General features: G+C 34.3%; 2 protein-coding genes across 7 annotated transcripts in view; both read right to left on the bottom strand.

Moving 5' to 3' along the window:
* Nucleotides 1–23042, bottom strand: part of Xpd (general transcription and DNA repair factor IIH helicase subunit Xpd) — a 149320-nt gene that overhangs the window by 35437 nt on the left and 90841 nt on the right. The window lies entirely within an intron of this gene.
* LOC146997810 (uncharacterized) lies at nucleotides 13067–13922 on the bottom strand. Its single transcript, XM_085814296.1, has one exon. It carries the CDS (start codon nucleotides 13911–13913, stop codon nucleotides 13206–13208), a length of 708 nt encoding a protein of 235 aa, XP_085670422.1. The 5' UTR covers nucleotides 13914–13922; the 3' UTR covers nucleotides 13067–13205.

The raw sequence follows: 23042 nt of genomic DNA, 5'->3' as shown, positions 1-23042 counted from the left end.
AGACTTCAGTTCTCAAGTTGCATGTTTTAGAAATGGATCACTCAGTGGAAATTTATCAATTATATATGAACATGCAGTTACAAAAAAAGCTCGCACAGAATTGAAAAATGATTTCACTTCACTTTCATTCAACTTGGCATTTTTTAAATATAGTCTTGTTTCCGCACCAATCACTAAATTTTCATTTTCTTTTTGTTTACTATACTTCTGAAATGGAATAGACGTTAGAGTAACATCTTCATTTTCTTTAGAAATTACTGATGGTTTTACGAATCTAACAAATAAATTCATTAAAAGTTCAAAAAGTTCTCTTTTCAATTTATGTATATAAGGAGCTTGTTGTTGCAAATTAATATTTACTGTTATAAGCAAAGGCAAAGTATTTTTCAAAAATAATAAGTACAATTTGGTGGTCGGTGACTGTAAAATTTTTTTAATGTTTTGCAATCTCTTTCCTTCATTCTCACTGTTATCTGGTTTATCTCCAAAAAAATTTATCACAGCATCCCACTGTTCCAAAATCCTTGTTATAGATTCTAAAAGAGACAACCATCTCGTACTGCAATATTTCAAAATTTTATGAGATTTTGCATTCTGTCCCAAAATTTGTTGAGCAACTTTGAAGCTATGCTTCCGTTTTGAACTTTTCTCCAAGTAAAAATATATATCTATTATCAACATTTCAATTTCTGAGCCAATTAATTTTTCAGTAGCTTTTTTTGCAGCTATATGCAAGAGGTGGCACGGACAACCTCGGGTGATTATACTTGGTTGATGCATTTTGATAAATGATGCTACACTTTTAAACTTTCCAATCATATTACTAGCATTATCTGAAGAAAATGATAAGCAATTTTTCCATTCTAAACCTTTGTTTTTAAAGTTTTCATTTATACAATTAAAAATACCTTCTCCTGTATTATTCGTGCATTCTAAAATAGAAATCAATGAAGTAATTATCACTCCCTTTTCTTTACTGTAGTATGTTATAACCAATGGGTACAGTTTGTTATCATTGTTATCATTACTTCCATCAGTACTTAGAGAAAATGATGTACTGCACACTGATTTTATAATATCAGCAACAGTATTTTCTGCAAGCGTTTTCACAATAGCAGCAGTTTTGGTATGACCGCAGCTAAATTTTTTTGCTATGGCAGAATCCGGAAACATTGCTTTGAAAAGCTCTTTGGAATGATCCAAAACAGAAAGCGGTAGATTATGTTCAATTAAAAAACGAAGAAAATAGCATTCGGCTTTTATAGGAACTGTTTCATCATCTTTTATTAAGAAATTTGTTATTTCTTTAGATTTTACAGTGCCAAGTTCTATATGCTTTTGAGAAAACACATGCCGTTTACAGTCATCTTTTCCGCCATGAGCAACTGAGAAGTCTTTGTTGCATACACTGCAATGTGCGTGATTCACAGAAATTTCGGACGCTTTTTGGAAATTCTGAAGAATATGAATCTTTAAACTTCTGCTTTGATAATTTTGGCTTCTTCGTTCGAGGCAGCATTATGATTAAAAATCTTTCACAGTTCACAAGACACATGCTAAGCTCTCGCCGTAAACTACACAATGCAGCCTAAACACGCATCAGCGAGGAACCTGGGAGACAGACAATTGGGTGGAACTATTGATAAATCGTTAACGGTTGGAGTTACTGATCTACGATTGGCTAATTCTTCAAAACTAGGAACGCACTCAACACGTGATATATGATAATACGAGTATTCAGCCAATCATCGGATGAATTAGTTGGTTCCGTTTTGCGTACTGGTTCTCCTGCTCTTGTTTCTGTAAAATCCATAGTTTTTTCCATACTTTTCGTAGCTCGTAGTTTTTCATGAATTTCCGTAGAAACTACGGAGAATCCGTAGTAGTTGGAGTCTATGTATATGTAAAGAAAAATTAAAAAACCTTGCACAGTCTGTTCAATAGCCTTGAGAATTTATCTGGATCATACTTTGGCCAAACATATTTTCTTCAAATATCAAAACATTAAGTGATATATTGGTCATTAGCTTACAGAAGTTGAGGTCTTTATTCAAGCGGTTTTCTTTTCTACCCCAATATTGCAGTAAAATGTTTTAATACAGAAAAACCTTCTTTCTTCATACAAATATATGTATTACATATATGTGTGTGTGTGTGCGTGTAAGATAAAAATATGTAAATAAGCTTTATATTTTAATTTAACAATAGCCTTTTAATTGCTCTTTTTTAAATTTGGTTATTTCCTCTTTATTCTAAAAAAAATTAATAATGTTTCTGAACTGTGTCATATCTGAAAACTAATTCCGCATTATGTCTAAAAATTTTACTATAAATCCAGCTACCCTCCCTCTTTCTCTGCCTAGCTTGCCAGCTAAAGGATGTTCTCTTGCTTAGCTGTTTCGCTTAAAAATGTAATGGATCATTATCATAATTGTGGGATGCAGACTGGTCCCACTGTGATGTGTCATCAACAAGTAATAAAGAGGTATTTGGATTATCAAGTAACTTTTGTGATTCTTCAAAAGTTCTCTGCATCTTTTATTACATAATCAATATTTTCAGGCATGGTCTAACATCAATCCACTCGCAACTACAAAATTATGTCTTCTCTAGTCAAGTACTTATCAAATTACTGCAAGAAACTAAATCATATCATTATATATATATTGTTATGTTACATAATGCATTATGTTTGAACAATGGCTAACTCAGAAAGGATTCATAAGTCCTCTACCCGATGAATCAACAGCTATCTTATCATAAATGGAGCACTTCAAATATTTTAAACTTAAGGAAAAAGGTTTATTTACACATAAATACAAGTTTAATGAATAAGAAATATCTATCTACCTAACATGGTGCAAACATCGTTCTTAGCTATCTAAACCGCAACTGTTCGTTTTTTCTGGTGTCCCTGATGTCAGTTTCTATCTGGCCATTGATTCGTTGCCGTAGTGATGCCATTCCCAAGATCCCCCCTTTTGAGTTGCTGGATAGCTACTCAAAACATTCAAGTCTATCAAGCTCGATCTAAGTGGCATCTTAACAGTTCTACCAGCTCGTGTCTTTATAGTCTTAGAACTGTCATATACATCGGAAACATCAGTAGGGTCCGGAGATCGGGGTGATCCAGAAATTTCTGAATGATGAGAGGCATGCAAGTCGTCTCCAAGATGAGAAACTCAAGACTTTACAGCAGATTGATGTTTTTGAGGAACACTCGTTGTATCGGACGTATCAAATTGTTAATTTGCACTCTTAATCTAACTGTTCTCATTTTACCGTTGTGACGAGGTCACATTGAATTAATTATTTACTACGATATGGCAATATTTAGATATTTGCATCAGATTCCTTTGGTAACAGTTTCATTTTTTTCGCCAACTTGTGTTGTAAGGTGAGAAACAGATTTCATCAGACAACTGTTGTAAGCGGAGGAAAGCATTGCATCAGACAACTGTTGTAAGCGGAAGAAAGTATTGCGTCAGACAACTAGCGTCTTCACTTCTGTTTGCCTGGGTAGCTGAAGGTATTTTGCGATTGGTTGCCTTCTGACGCTGGATCTTTTTTCATTGGGCGGCAAAACTTAACTGTGGAACTTTATAAAAGGCGGTATTTTTTGTCTACCAGGAGGGACGAGAAGGAGGAGATTGTGAAGGTGCGAGATGGAGATGCTGCATAGAGAAAGACAGTAAGAATGGAGTAAAAATGCAAACTTGTGGGAATATATTGTGCAAGCTTTCTTTGGTCTCCCAGTGTGTATAAAGGAAGTGATTTTCTTTCTCTTTGATGTTATAGCTGCAAAATTTAAGCTAATCTCTTTTTTTCCCCGGGCTTGGCATTTTCGCCCGGCATCCCGATGAAGATTACCTGCATGTGTGTGAGCTGAAATACACCAAGTCTTCGAGGGGCTGTGTGGAAGAATTGATCTATCTTTTTTGTTCTGAGTGAGGAGGCCTCATATCGTCATGTGCCACCGGATTACAAAAAAAAAGGAATATCTCTTCAGTATTGTTGGTATCCAATAAAGCAAGAATTAAATCTGTTTTCACGTGTTTGTCACTCTCTCGTCACGGCGGGTTATAGACCTGGATCTTGTCCTGGGGTAAGTTGCCACTATATTCCTGTTTATCATAACATGTGACATATACGTTTGCCACCACAACCAACTAAAATAAACATTACCACACTTGGTGCCGCGCCCAACCGTTTCGTGTGCTGTGGCAATTACATTAACGTTGCATTGAACTGTATCTATTCTAAGACTGTATTTAAAGCAGTTGTATTTATGAATGTATTTAAAGTGAATATAGATTGTATTAATCACATGAATGATTCAAAGTCTAACTGAATGTATTTAAGATGAATATACATTGTATTAATCACATGAATGATTCAAAGTCTAACTTAAGTCTTATGCTGCAGTGGTAAATTTGTTTGATATTATTTTTTATTTGTATTATATATATGATTTACAGTATATACCTTTATTGGGCAAAAATTTGCATATTTATCATATGTGTCATTTCATTGAATGTTATTTTGTTTAATTGAGTATGCCTAAGACACGACAACAATCTCCTGAACAAATGGAAACTAAAACATTCACATTTAATATTGCATCATTTTCTGGTGATCCTGATACCGTTCGCTGGTTCACTAGCCAGATTAAAGAATATAAAACTCTTAATAATTGGAATGATAAAGTAGCACTATTATATCTGAAAAGTAAACTTGTTGGTGCTGCACAGCAATTCTTTGCAGAATCGCCTGCTTGTCAAAATGTGACTTCCCTAGACGAGGCTTGTGAAAAACTGATAAATTTCTTTTCGAAGGATTCTAACTCTTCATCTAATTTAATTGCTTTCCAGACCATTCAGCTGTTACCTGGTGAGTCAATGAAAAGTCTTGCTCATCGCATTGAAACTTTGGCTCATGCTACATACAACCATGTTCAAAATAGCAAAGCATTGAACCAAATAAAATCTTTGCAGTTTCTAGCTGCTTTACCAATAGAACTCAAAGAAAAATTAATTAGTGAATCTACAGATAATTTTGATCAGCTTGTGAATTTAGCTCAGCAACATCATTCTAATTCGCAAAATTTGAAAATAATGCAAACACATTCCATTGCTTTGAATAGTAAAGATGATACAATTGAGAGTTTAAAAAGTCAAGTTGAAAACCTCAGTCTTCAAATTGCATTATAGAATGAAAAATGTCAGTTTTGTAATTTAGATAAGCATCCCTTAAATCAATGTAATGCTGTTTTGTCTTTACGGACAAGTAATCCCACACATGCTCAAGATGCAAATGCCCAGTGTGTAAATTGGATGCAAGAAACTCCCATATATCCTCCATATCCACTTCCATACCCATACTGTCATAAATTTGGACATTCAATGTCAGTATGTCGTGCGTATTTGGCGATGTGTAGCCCTCGTCAGAACCAGGTTAGAAGTTCGAGTAACTATGTTAGCAGTCGTCCTAATCTCACTAGACCACAGTTCTATAGCAATAGTTCGCGACAAGGTGATAACTCAAATGTTAACAGATTTCCATCTTATGGTCGGAGACCAAATTATTATAATCAGCCAAGATACAGTACCCCTTTAAACGCAAGGGGAGTTCACAAGTAGGTGGCGATGTGACCTCTAATGTTTCAACCAAGTCACCAAAAACCAACTATCATACGAGCAAAGAATCGGAGAGTATTGAAACATATTTAAATAAGCAAATGATAATCAGTGGTAAACCCTCGAGTTCTATCAAAGAGTTTTTGCAACAATTTCATGTCAAAAGTAAAAGTAATTGTTTACCTATTGCGCATATAAATAATGTCTTTTCTGATTGTACTCTTCCTTTGATTCATGTAACATTTGGTAAAAATTTGTGCACTTTATTACTTGATTCAGGAAGTTCTGTGTCATTGTTATCAAAAGCTGTGTTTGATACAATAAGATTGGATACTAAAGTTAGATTTTTATCCAGACATGTTCAAATTAAAACTATCAATTCCAATTTACATTTTTCAGCCTGTGCAGAAATATCATTTAAGATAAACAAGCAGCATTTTAAACACGCCTTTTATGTATCTGATGCTTTTCAACAAAATTTTCATGGAATTTTAGGTTATGACTTTTTATCCAAACATGATGTCTTAATATGTGCTAAAAGTGCAGTTGCAAAATTTAATAATTTTGATGTACCTCTAATTAATATGGCTAATGTAAAAAATTATAATTGTAATCCTGTACCTTCAGAATGTTATGCAATTTTGAAACACAAAATTATGTTAGATCCTGGAGAATCGACAATTGCGCACTTAAGAGTCGATAGTCCTCATGCTAACAATCAACCTGTCCTTTTTCAACCAACTGTAAGTAAACATGATATTGAATTGCATCCTGCGATCCACACTCTAAACGACAATTCCTTCATTACTGTCATCAAAAATATTGGTTCGAACAATGTTCATATAAACAAAAATCAGAAGCTAGGTCAAGTCACATCTGATATTGAATTTTCTGAGACCATACCTGATTCTGTAAATTCGGATACTCCTCAAAATGAGTATTGCAATCTTATAACTCCATCAAAAGAGGTTTTAGAAATAAGAAAACAAGAATTGTTACCAACTGACTTTGATCTTAACCATCTTTCTCCTGAACAAAGGCAGTGTTTATTGGATGTGTTAATCTCTAATTATGCAGCTTTTTCCAAATCTTTAAAATCACTTGGCTGCACTGATAGGGTAACCCCACAAATTTGTTTTAGGTCTTCGAATCCCATTAGGACCCTCCCTTTTGAAATTCCTTATTCATTGCAATCCCAAGTTAAAGAAGATCTTCAGGAATTGCAGGAAGCTGGTTTAATTCATCGAAATGTTGCTGAATGGGCTTGTCCCATGCTGTTAGTAAAAAAGAAGCCAGATCCCAAATACCCTAATAATCCACCCAAATACCGCATGGCTCTTGATTTAAGATTGCTTAATTCTATTATTGAACATTCAACATATCCTCTTCCAAAGATTTCAACGCTTATAAACAACATCTCCACTTACAAGTACTATTCAGTACTTGACTTAAAAAATGCTTATTGGCAAATTAAACTTCCCGATCACTTGCAGGATGTGTTAACATTTACTACACCTTTTGGATCCTTTGCTAATAGAAGGCTAGTTTTTGGCTTAAAGACTGCCGCCAGTACTTTTCAAGCTTTAGTGGATACGCTTATTGATGAACTAAAAATGGACGGCATCATAGGTGTGCATGCATATCAGGATGATATTGTAATAGGTGCTTCTGACTTTGATGATATGATGACTAAGTTGACTGCAGTATTGAAACTTTTATCTAAGTATAACATAACACTGTCTCCTACAAAATGTGTCTTTTTCAAAACAGCTATAGATTATTTAGGATTTCACATCTCTCATAACTTAATTAAACCCATTTCAACTAATATTGCTAAGATCACTAACTTTCAACCACCTAAGACTGTCCGACAGGTCAGAAAATTTCTAGGCCTTTGTGGTTTCTATAGGCATCTCATATCAAAGTATGCCGAACTTACTGATATTTTGACACAATTGACCAGTAAGAAGAATAAATTTAAATGGACTGACGCGCATAGCGTTGCATTTGAGAAACTTCAGCATATATTCTTTTCTGAACCTTTTGTTATCTTACCACAATGGGACAAGGAGTTTATATTGAATACTGATGCCAGTGGTCATGCTATTTCAGGAGTTCTACTGCAGGAGCACAACAATGAATTGCATCCTGTATCATATTATAGTCGAACATTGTCACCATCTGAAAGAAAATACCCAGCTATAAAATTGGAACTTTATGCCATTTATCGGTCTGTTACTGCTTTCAAATCATATTTATATAATCGAAAGTTTACAATATTGACTGATAGTAAACCTCTGTTGCATTATCAAAAATCTACGTCACCTGCTGACAACACGACTAGGTGGCTTATGGAGTTAAGTGAATATACTTTTGAATTTAAGCACATTCCTGGAAAATTAAATTCTCTAGCTGATTACATGTCACGTATGCAAGATCCTGATCATAATCAGCCAGTGTTGGCTGAAAACTCTGAAGATAACTCAGTTATTCTTCCGTTTGTTGAAACAAATCTTGAACGACCCCAAGTGAATGCCCTGGTTTCTTCTGCAGATCCTGCTCATGAAATTTCTGAGTCAACGTTTCTTGCTGAGCAAAGTTCGGATCCTTTTACTTCAGAAATTATCACAATTTTGAAAAATCCTTCCTTGCTTAATGCTGCAAAGGTACATAATTTCTTTATTAATGAGTCAAGCAAGCTTCTTATGTTTATTTCAAACAAACAAAATAATGCTGAGTTAATTGTTGTTCCACAAGCATTGAAATCTAAAGTGTTAGAAATTTCCCATATATCCCATCTTGGGGTGCAAAAGACTTATGAGATTTTATCGAAACGTTACTTTTGGAAGGGCATGTATAATGACACAAAGAATTTTGTCCTCTCGTGTCATTTATGCAACAAATATAAGTCGTTCACTCCTAAACAAGCACCATATAAAGCCACCAGAATACCTAAGTACCCAAATGACTTTATTTCCATGGATATTGTCGGTCCTATAAGGAATTGTGGCCATGTTCTTACTGTTTTAGATCATTTTTCTAAGCATCTTGCTTTATATCCACTTAAAAATCTCACTGCTGAAACTATCATAGGGCATTTATTACAATATATATCTGTACATGGACGACCGGAAATGATCTTGACTGATTTGGGCACACAATTCACTTCATTAGTGTTTGAATCAATTACAAAATCATTAGGTATTAAATTATCTCATTGTACTCCTCAGAGACCGGAATGCAATGCACAAAGTGAACGAGTTAATACTTCAATCAAAACTTCTTTACTACCCTTCATGAAAAAGGTGTTTCATTTCAAAATGCATTGTTAATCCATCAGAATATTTACAATGGTACTATTCATCCTTCAACGGGCTATTCTCCTAATATTTTGCATTTTGGAAGAAACTTATCTTTACTTTTTGATAAATTTCATCCTGATCCAAGGCCAGCTCAATTGGATAAATCCCATTATTTGTGTGATCTTCTAACGCAGCTGAAATTAACTTATGAACATGCCTATGAGACGCTTGGGTGAAAACAAGTAGAACAAAATACTCGTCAACTGAAAAATGCCAAATTAAGATCATTCAGTATTGATGACGTAGTGTATCTGAAATCTAAGGATACATTTAAACCCAGATTTTCTGGACCATTCTGTATTGTTTCAAAATCAAGTGATGTAAACTACACTATTCGAGCTCTTGACAATGAGTTTGCTCAACCATTCAAAATTCACATCAATCGCCTTCGTTTAGCTCCAAAACGATTCTCTCACTTAGTTCAAAATCCACCTCCTGCTCCTCAAGTTACACATCAGTATAATCTAAGAAAAAGACAGCACGTTTAAATTTTCTTCTCATTTTAACATAGTAGTGTATTGGAGAATGTTGATATATATGAAAAGTTATTATATTGTTAAGTAGTGTATTTATATCTAATTGTACCAAATTTATTCTGTTGCGCCTCTTTTGTTGAATTCTTATGATTGTGCAGGCATAATCATTAGTATTTTAAGGCTTGATCACCCTTAAATATCAATTATAGATTCAACAACATTGTGCCTAACATATTTAAAATGATTAAAGGTGTTTTATTTTTTCAAAATCTCTCTGTATGATATGATTATAGTTGTCTTATAATATTTTGTCATCATAAATGCTATTTATTAAGTGTAACTAGGAGTATGTTAAAATTGCAATTTTGCTTTATCATAAAGAATGTTTTCTTATTTTATTGTAACGGTTCTCTAATCTTTAGTCACCATGAGATTTTATATGCCCTACTTTTATCTTGAAACTGTATGTGTTATACTACATATTTATAGCATGAAACATGTTTTGCATGAAAAGTTGGTATGTGAATTTTGTTTGTTGTATAGCATGAGAAGTATTGTATGTCATGATATATTTAATTTCGTCCAAAGTTTCGATGCATATTAACTTTATTCTAAGGGTTTGTGCTGCTCCCTTTTAGGTGCTAATTCACAATGTTGGTAATATCTAGCTGCATTGCAGTAGCATGTAATAATATATGTTAAACTATATTACATGGTGCTACTAAATTACTATAGCATGATATTCTATTACTGTGCCTTTGAGGACTCACTGTTAATGCATTTACCACCACAACTGTCTTATGTCTTGCAAGTTAACTTTGTTTACACATGATATTTCTGTGTTTGTGTATCCATATATCCTCTTAAACGCTGAATTCTGTGCAAATAGAACAGAATGTAGGTTATGAACTATATGAACAATGTTCAAATTGTTTGACATCTCGACTACTTTTGTGGACTGTGTACTTTTTTAACGCACATTTATTATCAATTATGTGCCTAGTTCTTCAATATTTTGGACAAATTATGTGAATGTGCAATGATTATATCACTTATTACTGAGTACACGTGTTAGAGACTGTGCCTGAATACTCAGTACGGTAATTATGCAAAATTTATAGACTTTTTGATATTATGGACTCTAATATTTTTCATGTACTTTTAAAATGAATGCTTCCATTACTGTGCGTGATGCACAGAAGACTATCAATTGAACTTTAATCATCTGTGCCAACAGTGTAAAATTGGATTCTTTGCACAATTTTCCATATACTTTGGTGTTAAACGATAGCAATGTAACCAAGTGATCTCCATGTTTTAATATGTTAGAAATTGTATGTTTATTTATAGCGCATTTGATTATGTTATTTGTCTGGCATTTGTATACTATGTACTTTTATTTATTATGTAAATAGCAATTTATGTGTAATATATGTATTTTTAACCAGCACTTTCACATGAATTGGCATGTGTTGATATGAGGCTCCCTCTTAACACTAGGAATGTTCTTCGTGTACATAGGAATTTTTTTTTACCTTTTTTTTTTCCGAAGGAGGGGTGGATATGTGACGAGGTCACATTGAATTAATTATTTACTACGTTATGGCAATATTTAGATATTTGCATCAGATTCCTTTGGTAACAGTTTCATTTTTTTCGCCAACTTGTGTTGTAAGGTGAGAAACAGATTTCATCAGACAACTGTTGTAAGCGGAGGAAAGCATTGCATCAGACAACTGTTGTAAGCGGAAGAAAGTATTGCGTCAGACAACTAGCGTCTTCACTTCTGTTTGCCTGGGTAGCTGAAGGTATTTTGCGATTGGTTGCCTTCTGACGCTGGATCTTTTTTCATTGGGCGGCAAAACTTAACTGTGGAACTTTATAAAAGGCGGTATTTTTTGTCTACCAGGAGGGACGAGAAGGAGGAGATTGTGAAGGTGCGAGATGGAGATGCTGCATAGAGAAAGACAGTAAGAATGGAGTAAAAATGCAAACTTGTGGGAGTTTATCGTGCAAGCTTTCTTTGGTCTCCCAGTGTGTATAAAGGAAGTGATTTTCTTTCTCTTTGATGTTGTAGCTGCAAAATTTAAGCTAATCTCTTTTTTTCCCCGGGCTTGGCATTTTCGCCCGGCATCCCGATGAAGATTACCTGCATGTGTGTGAGCTGAAATACACCAAGTCTTCGAGGGGCTGTGTGGAAGAATTGATCTATCTTTTTTGTTCTGAGTGAGGAGGCCTCGTATCGTCATGTGTCACCGGATTACAAAAAAAAAAAAAAAAAAGGAATATCTCTTCAGTATTGTTGGTATCCAATAAAGCAAGAATTAAATCTGTTTTCACGTGTTTGTCACTCTCTCGTCACGGCGGGTTATAGACCTGGATCTTGTCCTGGGGTAAGTTGCCACTATATTCCTGTTTATCATAACATGTGACATATACGTTTGCCACCACAACCAACTAAAATAAACATTACCACAACCGTCTTTTCCTGGAATCAGTTCTGTAACCCTAGCTATAGGCCAATTCAATCTTTTCTTGATATCATCTGCTATCAACACAACGTCATTCACTCGAATATTTGGAAATTGTGAATTTTGCTGTCATTTCTAAACAAGTAGTCCTAAATATTCCTTTCGAAAACATACTCGGAAATCTTCCATTAATTTTGCACGAAATCTGATTCTTTTCCTGAGATGATTGATATCTACTGTGTCTATATCAGTTACATCTAAATTGGATCTATCTGTCAAAAACATGGCAAGTGTAAGTGGAACTATGTCTTCTGTATCTTCGGACAAATATGTCAAGGGTTGCGAATTTACTACCCTTTCACATTCGCACATAACTGTTTCCAGTTCTTTATAGGTAAGAACAGCTCTGACCAATGTTCTCCTAAGGAGTTCTTTGACTACTCGAACAAGTCTTTCCCACCAGGCAGCAGTGGGGGGGGGGTGAATTTCTATTCAATCTTCTATATTTCTGTCTTTCGAGTTACTTTACTCCAATCAATTTCTAACAAATTATTATAAGCTTCCCTAAAGTTTGTACCATTGTCTGTATAAGCCACTCTAGGTCTTCCCCTTCTAGCAACAAAATGTCTAAATGATAACAGAAAAGCATCAGTGGAAAGCAATGTTATTAACTCTAAATGAATTGCTCTATTAAGAGCACATGTGTAGAGAAACATCCATACTTTGTTCCCGTGTTTTACAAATAGGGGACCAGCCAAGTCAATACCAACTACTTCAAAAACTGCTGCATTTTTCACTCTATTAGCAGGTTAGGAAACTGGTTCAGTGATGAAAGATTTAGTTTTGTATCGTCGACATTTAATACAGTCCTTCAGAACACTACGTATCGGTCTTCTCCCTCTTGTAATCCAGTACTTTTCACGCAATATATTTAATAATATCTAGGTTCCCAGTCTTTAAGTAAAGATACATTTATCAGGAAGAAGAATAGGTGAAATGAAGAAAGGCTTATCTATGCCAGGGGTGTTTGTGGGACCCCAAAAAATCCCCTGAAACTTTTACGGACTTACTTTTTACCGACATTTTGGAGTTTCGAGAAGGGGGGGAGAGAAATGAAAAATTACAATTATGAAGTATTGAATGACCTAATTATAAAAGTTCAATGAATTACTTTTTTTTGCAAAATTAATAACCATAAATTTTCAAACATATAAACTACTACATTTTATGTAAATATTTTAAATTACCTGAATTAATTCTTTAAAAAAAATTATCTAATTTCTGCTGCTTTTTTTTATTTTCTGATGTTTGTGGGCTTGTCTTTCTTTTGTGGTGAACTTCATAATTGCAGGAAGGTTGACTTTTATTTTCCTCATTTACAGTTGAAGAAATTTCCTTGAGAACTGCACATGCAGAGGTAGAAGCAGTTTGCTTTTCTGCTAATGTAGAAGGTTTTTCAGAGACTTTTATAGGTGACTCATCTGAAATACGTGCTTTTAAGTCCTCTTGATATGTTTTCCAACTTCTGTTCATATTCAGTAAGAGATCTTTGTGAATTGGATCAGTCATTGGATTTTTTGAGCCATATTTTTCACATGAGGTTTCTTTAGAAGCCATTAAATCATATTTAATAGTCTGCACTGCATCTTGGGAATCAATCTTAAAAGAGGTTCTATAGTCAATGACAAGTGTATTTATTAAGTTGAATGCACTTTCTACTAATGGGCCATGGAAGCAGCTAAGGCAGGCTTTGACCAATTTAGCCAATGTAGGATACTTATAATCATTTGTGAAATCATCTTTTAAATTAAAAACTTTAGACCAATATTTATCAATTGTACACTTGACTTGATTTCCACTTTCATCAGATGTGTAGAGCATTTCTTTGGTGATATCAATATCACTCTGGTATAACCTTAAATCAGCTTCTACTTTTGACTTTTCATTATCACTAAAAATATGGAACATAAAAGATGATAATTTTTCAAAAGCTAATATTGTACTGGTTTTACCTCTTAGCTCTGGATCTAATGCTGTAAAACTAATTAGATATGAATTTTTAAGGGGTAATTTCTGTTCTATATGCTGTGCTGTATTAGTATAAGCTTTCATCAGAGAAATTTGGAATTTTTTTGCTATTGGATGATTTTTTGATAATTTCTTCAGGAGAGTGGAAGCTTCTGCACCAATAAATATTACTTTGCTAGGTAGATGGAATTCTGGATTTGTGACATCAACCTTCAATAAATCATTATAAGATGTGCACTCTATATTTTCTGGCTTCATAAAAAAAGAGAAAATTTTTGCCATCAATTTATAAATACTGGAATGTATTAAATGAAGCATTGGTTTTTTTGTTTCAAATAATTTAATATATGTGTTGAACTCTGGTAATACTGCTGAATATAATGCCATATTCAATAAAGTTTTGTTTTGCATAACAAATAACCCATTTGGTATTCTTTTTTTTCCGAGCTAAAGCATCCTTTGTTGGGAATGCAAGCAAGAATACCCTTCAACAATTTTTTTCTGAGCTGCAGAAATATTTCTTTTATTGTATACAGTTTCAACATAAGAAAAATAATCCCCTTTATCAGTTTTATCCAAGTAGTGAAAATAAAATGCAATAAGAGCATCCCACAGGTCTTTGATTCTTTCTAAAACACATAAAATGTACACCCACCTATGGTCTGGTCTCTTCAAGGGCTTAAGTTTTTTAATGGCAAGGGATTCATGGATTTTGAAAAAATTTTCTCTTTTACTGCAGCTTTTCATATCAAAATAGATGTCATCAAACAAATCTTCTAAGTATCTATCAAAACATGAAGCAAATTTTTTTGCACAGTTATTAGCTGTGTGACATGTGTCACCATCAATATCTAATAAGTGGGGTGCTTTGTTTGATCGTAGTCTGGTTTCAACACCCTTTTTTTTTCCACGCATGGTGTTACATGAGTCCATTAATACAGTAATTAAGTTTGCTCATGGAATATTATTATCTTCAATAGTATTAACAACTGCTTTAAAAACAGCTTCTGAATTGCAAGATTCCATCTTTAGAGATGCAAAATGATGAACTACAACTTCATTTTGATTGTTGTCATAAAACTGCACCAATATTGCCAGTATACTTTCTTGAGCATTGCTAGTACTTTCATCCAAATTTAGAGAAAATAAAGTCTCCTTTAAAGTTTTAATGATATTTTCCTTAATAGTTTTTGCAAGCCCATATTTCATCTTATAACATGCGGTAGTCCTGGACATTTCCAACGAGTTTAGTGCCGTCTGATCGCGGCTCAACTGTTTGCAGAGTTCAATTAAATTGGGAGCTACATTGAAAGAAAGAGAATTCTCGGCGATAAACGAAGCTATTAATACCTCTTGGCGTGCTTTTCTTGTCACTATATCCAATGGCCGAGCATCAGTCTCCAGTAAGTCATCAGTATTTTTTGAATTAGCATAATTACTTAAAGTCATTGAATGTCTAATGCACTTTGAATATTTTATGTGCGTCACAGTTTTAGAATGATTTGTGAAAGCCTTGAATCCTTCCCCACCATACTTCAGCAGTGAGTTACAAAAAACAAAATATGCTTGTCCAGCAACATTTATTTTCTTGCACCATGTGCCGATGGTATCCCCATTACCATCTCTCCGTTTAATCCAATTCCACCTAAATGCATTCCGGACACCTTCTTCTAATTGTATAATATCACTATTTATATCGAGAAATTTCATAGTGAAATTCTCTTGCGTACATAAATAAAATATTTCAATAAACGAAACGAAAAATTTACACATGCATCAATAAATGAAACGAAAATTTTACACAGTGGAGGAAAAAAAGTTGAGAAGCGATCAATGACAAATAGCTAATACGGCGAAAAATCCCCCTTCTCTACTTATTGGCGCCACGCCAGGAGAGATAAGACCTTTGAACCCAGAGTCACGTGATCGCACATCTGGTCGAACGAAGTCTCTCCCTTTTTTTCTGCCGCGCCTACTTGCCGAAAAGAATCCAGAAGAGAACGTCCGAGAACCGGGGGAATGAGTCATAACTCGCAATAAGGAAAGAACAAAAAAGAAGTTTTTCCCTCCTTTTCACACATTATCACTGCCTTTGGAGAAAGAAAGGAAAAGTTTTCACCACACACACTGACCTTGCGTTTTCTGCTTTCAAAGCAAACAAAATTACCCAGATCAAAATAAATAATTCATTATTATTCCTACTTCCTTTTGAACGACGATCCCCGGAGTTTCCGGGGATCGAAGTTTAAAATCCCCGGAATTCCGGGGTTTCCCCGGAGCACAAACACCCCTGCTATGCATTCAGTAATTCGAGTTTTAACTCTGATAATTCCGTTCACATCTTTGAAAACACACAAGTTCAGTAGGAAAAAATTAAGCTTGCACATTATGAATAAGCAGAATTTCAGCATTTTCAATCTCCTGCATTAGAAGTCCCCCCCCCCCATCTAGTATCATGATGCGATCTTATATTACTGATAAATCTCAATATCCATGCAACCATTCTAACTATTGAATAGTAATTTGAGAATTTAATGGCATACCACAGGACTTTCTCTTCTGACAAATTAATATTACGTAACTTAACCTTTCTCCTTTCAAATGTTATTTCGGGTGTTTCTGTTATCAGTATCTCGGTATCAGGCCAGTTGTCTGGTGTTTGCAACAACCATGCCAGGCCTTTCCACCAGCAGGATTCTAACAATTTCTTAGAACACCCTGGCGAGATCAGATCAGTGGGATTCATTTTCCCTGGCACATGTCGCCATTCATTATTAGGAAGCAGATTATTTATTTCTTTTACTCTGTTCAAAGACAAAAACTGTCCAATCACCATGTTCTTTTAACCAGTATAGAGCTACCCTAGAGTCGCTGCAAAATATTGTTTTAATCTCACGAGTGTTTAATGCCTGCTTCACTGAATATGCCAACCTTGCAGCAATGCAACAAGCCATTAATTCTAACCTAGGGATCGTTACTTTCTTCAAAGGTGCAACTCTGGTTTTTGCTCTAACAAAGTAAATTTTTACCCCTTGAGAGGTTCTTGTTCTAAAAAAAAAAAAAAAAAAAAATACAGGTGGCATATGCCTCTTTGCACACATCTACGAAAACATGCATCTCAGTGGAATCATTTATTTCAACATAACGTGAGATTTCAATATCTCTTAATGTGTCTATTTCTCTAAACCATCTTTTAAAAGACATTTGAATATTATCTGGTAAGGGAGTACCCCACTTTAATTTAAATTCCACATTTCCAGCGAAAAAAGCTTAGGTGGTAAAATTGCAGGACTCAACAGAGCTATTGGATCAAATATTTTCTGAACTGTAGCTAAAATGATTCTCTTAGTAAAATTCTGATCTTCACTTACAAGATCAAAATTTAAATTACACTTAAGAGTGTCCTTATCAATATCCCACAAAATTCCGAATACTTTTGTCACACCCGTATTATTAGAAACATACTTACATTTTACATTACTCTCCCAGTTTCTTAAGTAACCCCGTGACAAAATATCTTTTGCATTTACAATAAAATTTTCCTCCTCCTCAATATTTGCAGCACCAGAAACACAACTGTCTATGTAAAGAGAATATTTCAGTTTTTGTGTTATAGCATCAAATTCAGATGGTACATTATCTAATAAATATGTTATCTTGTGCTCGCTGGCACATCCTTTTATGCCGCTTCCAAGTTAAATCTTTATTTGTCGGCAACATCAAATTTATAAGGTAAACAAAGTTCATATCTACTGTCCGAAAGAATTTTCACATTATTTTTAAACTCTTCTGAAATTCTAGAATGTTCTAAATTATTTCTATTATTTCAATGGGATCTGAAATACCTATGGATTCTAAAGACCATAAATCTTTTATCGAATAATTACTAACATACAACGAAAGTGCATTCAAAACAGTATCATCATCGCTATCTCCAAATGACTCATGCTTCCCAGTTAACACATGTCCCAAACAAGTCTCAATCAAAAATAACCCCGACTCCAACCCCACAGATTTATTAGTAAATAAAGCACGGACAATATCTGCTCCCAAAAGCAGACCAGTCTCATGATCAGAAGAACCCAAATCAGACAAACTGACACCTCCATCTTTCAGTTCATTAAAAATTTTACTATCATTCACTTTTGGCACTGTGCCACAAATTTTGCTCTCTGATAGTGCTTCGATTTGAAAGTAGAAAGTTCTATTGGCAAAATGCTGATTTCAGCATTAGAAAGAATCTAATGCCGAAATCAGCAAATTATAAACATCATGAATCTGTGTTCGCGTTTCTCTTCCCCTGAATAATGAATGCATGAATTTAATTTAAAATTAGTAGAGAATTAAATTTAAATTCTCTACTAATTTTTTACTGACATACTAATGCTGAGAACCTGTATCCAGTAATGTGCATACTTTAAGCTCAACATTCTTAAATTTAATTTTAACTACTAGAGTCATTAAATAAACAATTTCTATTCTACAGTTATTAGTTAATGTACTGGTTTCAGTTACGTCACTTCTAGACTTTTCATTTGCGCTTTTTTCTTGGCAATTGGGACACATTAAAGAATGGTGATTTTTATTACAGTACATGCAAGAATTTTTTACTCAACATGTTTTACAAGTGTGTCCCAATCTGAAACAACCAAAACAGGCACCTTTTTTAATTAAAATATTTTTCTTAGCTTCTAATGTCATATTTCAAATAGAAAAACATTCTTAAGTTAGGTGTCGTTTTTCACAAAAGAGACACATACCTGCCAACCTCTAAAGATAAAAATTCAGAAGATTTCTCCCCCAAATTCAGAAGATTTCTCCAAAATTCAGAAGAACACGAAGAATTAATATCATGCTGTGATATTAAAAAAATTAAAATTTATACAAATAGAAAAAAGAAAATTGTACTTACATTAGTAAATCTCAATTAAATAGTAACTAAAAAATTTATTAGGGAACATAAAACAAGAACTTAATGTTACACAAAAAAATTATTGCAATGAATTTAGAGTGCATTTTTTGGCTTTAGCCAAAAATTCTTTGGAAAATTTCCTGTCATAACAATTAGTTTCCTCATAACATTTAGCAATTAAAATGTTTTCTAGAGTTTTTGGTGAAATTGTAAAACGAAACATAGTTTTGTTTTTCTTCACAATACTGAAGACTCTCTCGCACTCGGCATTACTGTGCGGAATTACGAGAATAGCACATAAAACTCTTGCTAGTCTATCATATTTTGGTGTTCCATCAGCTCTTTTTATTCTTTTTAAGGTACCAACAAGGACATCAAGTCTATCTTCTCCAGAACTGGCAAAGTCTTCAAACTGTGCAGCAAAAAATTGGTTCTGTAGTTCCTCTAAAGCATCATTATGGCATTCATTTTCTTTAATTGTTAACAAAAATGGAAATTTATCAATAAAAAAACGAACCTTTTCAAAAGATGAATTTTCAATTTGTTTCAAATTTGCCACTTCAGCATTTAAAAGAACTTCATTTTGCAAAGGAAACTTCCTTACAATGTAATCACAGGCTGAGGAAAAGTACTTTCTAACACATTGAAAAAATTCTTTTTTCTCATGATCTTTCAAAGAATTTACAGGTTCCCTAGTTTGATTTCCAATTATAAGATCATTGTCATCCTTTTGATTTGCCAAACTATTATAGGCAACACGAATCAACACACTGTTTTTCACAACGGACGGTTTTACAAACTTAGTATAAAGTTCTTTCAAAAGATCATTAAGAATTTGGATAAGCAGGGGAGATTTGGGCGAAGCTGATTGTAGAAGGGTATTTACACTTTCAAAAATCTTAATGGTACTTAACACAAAACTACAATATGCTTTGTTCAAATCCGAAGAAAGAAGATAGAAAATCCTTTCCTCCCGGCTAATAGAAGACTGTTTCTTCTTCCCTTCAACTTCTTTAACAAAGTTGACCTTTGAGGAGTCTTCTAAGCATTTTCTTTTTAAAGGGTTTGATTCTGTGTGTAGGCTTTTCCCTTTTAAAGCATTTTGATTAGAAGCAAAGTTGGTTTTCGGAATCTTATATGCCGACAAATTTGATGGGATCTGTGGTTTCGTTTTGGTCTCTTCGTGGAAATATTTTAGCAATGCATCCCACTGTTCAATAAACCTTCCTAGCACTCTGCCTAAGGATAACCATCTCGTGCATACATGTTTCAGAATTTTTCTCGTTTCACCAGAGCACAGTTCTTGGAAATTCTTTAGGTTTTCTTTCCTTTCTACACTTTTTTCCAGATAGAAAAACACATCAATCAGAAGCTGGTCAATATTTAATGGAAAAGCAGCTGCAGCTTTTTCTGCTGCCAAATTAATTAAGTGGCATGGGCATCCAATAACAATTAATTCATTTTGCTCTTTTTTGAGGAAAGAGGCTACACCCTTTTTGTCACTCACCATGACATGAGCATTATCTGCACCAAATGAAATGCAGTTTGATATTGGGATGTTAAGTTGTTTCAACTCATTAATTACCACGGATGAGTTTTCATTTCATTAGAAACATTACAGAAATATGTGACAACGATGGGGTAAAGCTTCCAATCGCTGTCGTTGCTGCCATCGATTGACACCGAAAATGCTGAATTCTGGAGTGCAGCTATCGTTTTACTTTGTGCATCGCAAGCAATTTCGTTCACAATAGAAGATATTTTCGTGCGAGCACAAGCATATTTCTGAGCAATCTTGGAGTCGGGAAACATCCGTCTGAAAAGTTGACCGGCGTGGTCGGCAACGCTTAGCGGCACGTTGTGTTCAATGAGGAATGAAGTAAACAAACACTCTGCCAAAATGACATCGGCATCCGAATTTGAAAAAAAATCATCCACTTTCTTTGACGTTGTCGAAGCCGAAGCATTAACTTCATGCTTTTTAGGCGTAACATGCTTCAGAATGTCGCTTCTTCCAGCGTGACTTATTATGTCACGGTCACACACGCACACGTTGCAAAATGCATAGTTATTTCCTTTGAAGGATTCTTTAATTGTTGGAAATTTGGCTTTGTAGGCAGGCCGAAAATATTGAGAATACGGTTTTTTTTTAACTCATTTCGTAACAACGATGTATTAAAAAATTTCGTAGCACGTGGGAAAAAAAAAAAAAAAGAGAATGTGTAGGCAGGCCGAAAATATTGAGAATATGGTTTTTTTTTAACTCATTTTGTAACAACGATGTATTAAGAAAATTCGTAGCACGTGGGAAAAAAAAAAAAAAAAAAAAAAAAACAGAATGCGACAATCTACGCTAAAAAATAATCTGGCGCCCACAAAGAAAAGAGTGGGAGAAACAAGTTCAGCACATTGGATTGGCTGGTTAAGGGGCAAGTTGGGAGAAACCGCAGGTTACTGGATTCAAAGTAGTCGTTAGTTGGCGGTAAAACATGATGCAATTGGCGAAAAATTCTAAAATTTTGACAGAAATCACTAAAAACACTTGAAAAAGGGAAAAAAATCGTAAAAAATGGATTACAATCGTAAAATCGTAAAGACAAACGCATTTTCATAAAAATTACGAAAATTTCGTAAAAGTTGGCAGGTATGGAGACAGTTAAAATTGCGCTTACCTGGGCTCTCGGAATTTGACGTACTTACTAGCGCAAATGCGATAGCGGATTCTACATTTTTATTTAGTGTATCCTTTTTCTTAATATGATTAGAACCAAACCCTGTGCGGGCTAACACGACCATTTTTTCTCCTTTCACCTCTTGTTTCAGAAAATTTATCAAATTTTCAATCAAATGGTCATCACTGTTATCAAGCTGAGGTGATTCTTTTAAATCTCTCTTTCTCTCCCAAGCAATTAATACTTCTTCGGGCCGGCAGGATTCAGCTAAAGGCGTTAAGAAATCACCATACTTCTTTTGCGTTCCTCCAAGACTTTCTAAAGCTCTAATCTTGGTTTCTAAATCATCATAGAGAGTAGGAAGATCCGTCTTCACACGTCCTTACGTGCTTACATTACGCACGTGCTTACATTACGCATAACCATGCTTAAAAGATCTCTTACATATATCTGTACAAGTAAGTCTTCTCTTCCAAACCTCTTTTGAAGCTGGGTGATTGCTCTAGGATAATTCCGGAAAGCTCTCCACCACCCGTGTGGCTCCTGGATTAAGGAACAACTGCTTGCAGAAGGTACTGGAATTTATCTTCATCTGGAATTGTCGGATCTTCGTGGATTTTCGAAATCTAGCTCCAAAACGTCAAAAATTCTTTTGCTTCGCCATTGAATTTCTTTAGTTCGATCTTCGGCAATTTAAATTTGCCCTTCTCTGGTAATTCAGTAGGTAAAGGATTCTTCAACAGCTTTTCGATTTGAGAACACAGTTCAAAATATTTATCTCTATAAAGCTCAGACCAAATAAAATCTTCTTCATATAGCTTTTCAGCTTCTTTAGATTGTAGAATTATCAACATTACTTCCTTTTGGCAAATTTCAAGTCGATTAAACTTGTCTTTAAGCTATAGTTCCAGAATCGAAAGTAGTTTCAAATCGTGAATATCTGATTTCAGTTCTGCATCAATTTTGTTTGCACATGTGGTAAAGGAAGTTCTTAGATATTTTCGTTCAGTTTTCAGTTGTGTCAGCTCCATTTTCAATTTATTTTAGCTGTTATCGCACTCTCCGTTTTGACGCCACAAATGTTATGTTACGTAATGCGTTACATTCGAACAATGGCTAGCTCAGAAAGGATTCATAAGCCATCTACCTGATGAATTAACAGCTATCTTATCATAAATGGAGCACTTTAAATATTTTAAACTTAAGGAAAAAAGGTTTATTTACACATAACTACAAGTTAAATGTTTATCTAGCTACTATCAGCATGTTTCTAGAATATTAGCTAGAAAGAAAGCTAACATGGTGCAAACATTGTTCTTAGCTATCTAAACCGCAATTATTTGTTTTTCTCTGGCGTCCCATGACGTCAGTCTCTATCTGACCTTTGATTCATTGGCATAGTGATGCCATTCCCAACATATATATATGTGTGTGTATGTATTATAATATGACATATAATATGTATTATATGTGTATGTAAATTAT

Source organism: Stegodyphus dumicola, chromosome 4 (genome assembly GCF_044657685.1).
Source record: "Stegodyphus dumicola isolate Sdum_Otavi_A_Nest chromosome 4, ASM4465768v1".
NCBI classification, from domain to species: domain Eukaryota; kingdom Metazoa; phylum Arthropoda; class Arachnida; order Araneae; family Eresidae; genus Stegodyphus; species Stegodyphus dumicola.
This window is presented reverse-complemented; position numbering and strand designations above follow the sequence as displayed.

What these genes read in the sequence shown, in the direction of transcription:
- LOC146997810 (XM_085814296.1), bottom strand. Translation starts at nt 13,913, where the DNA reads ATGTTCCATATTTTTAGTGATAATGAAAAGTCAAAAGTAGAAGCTGAT.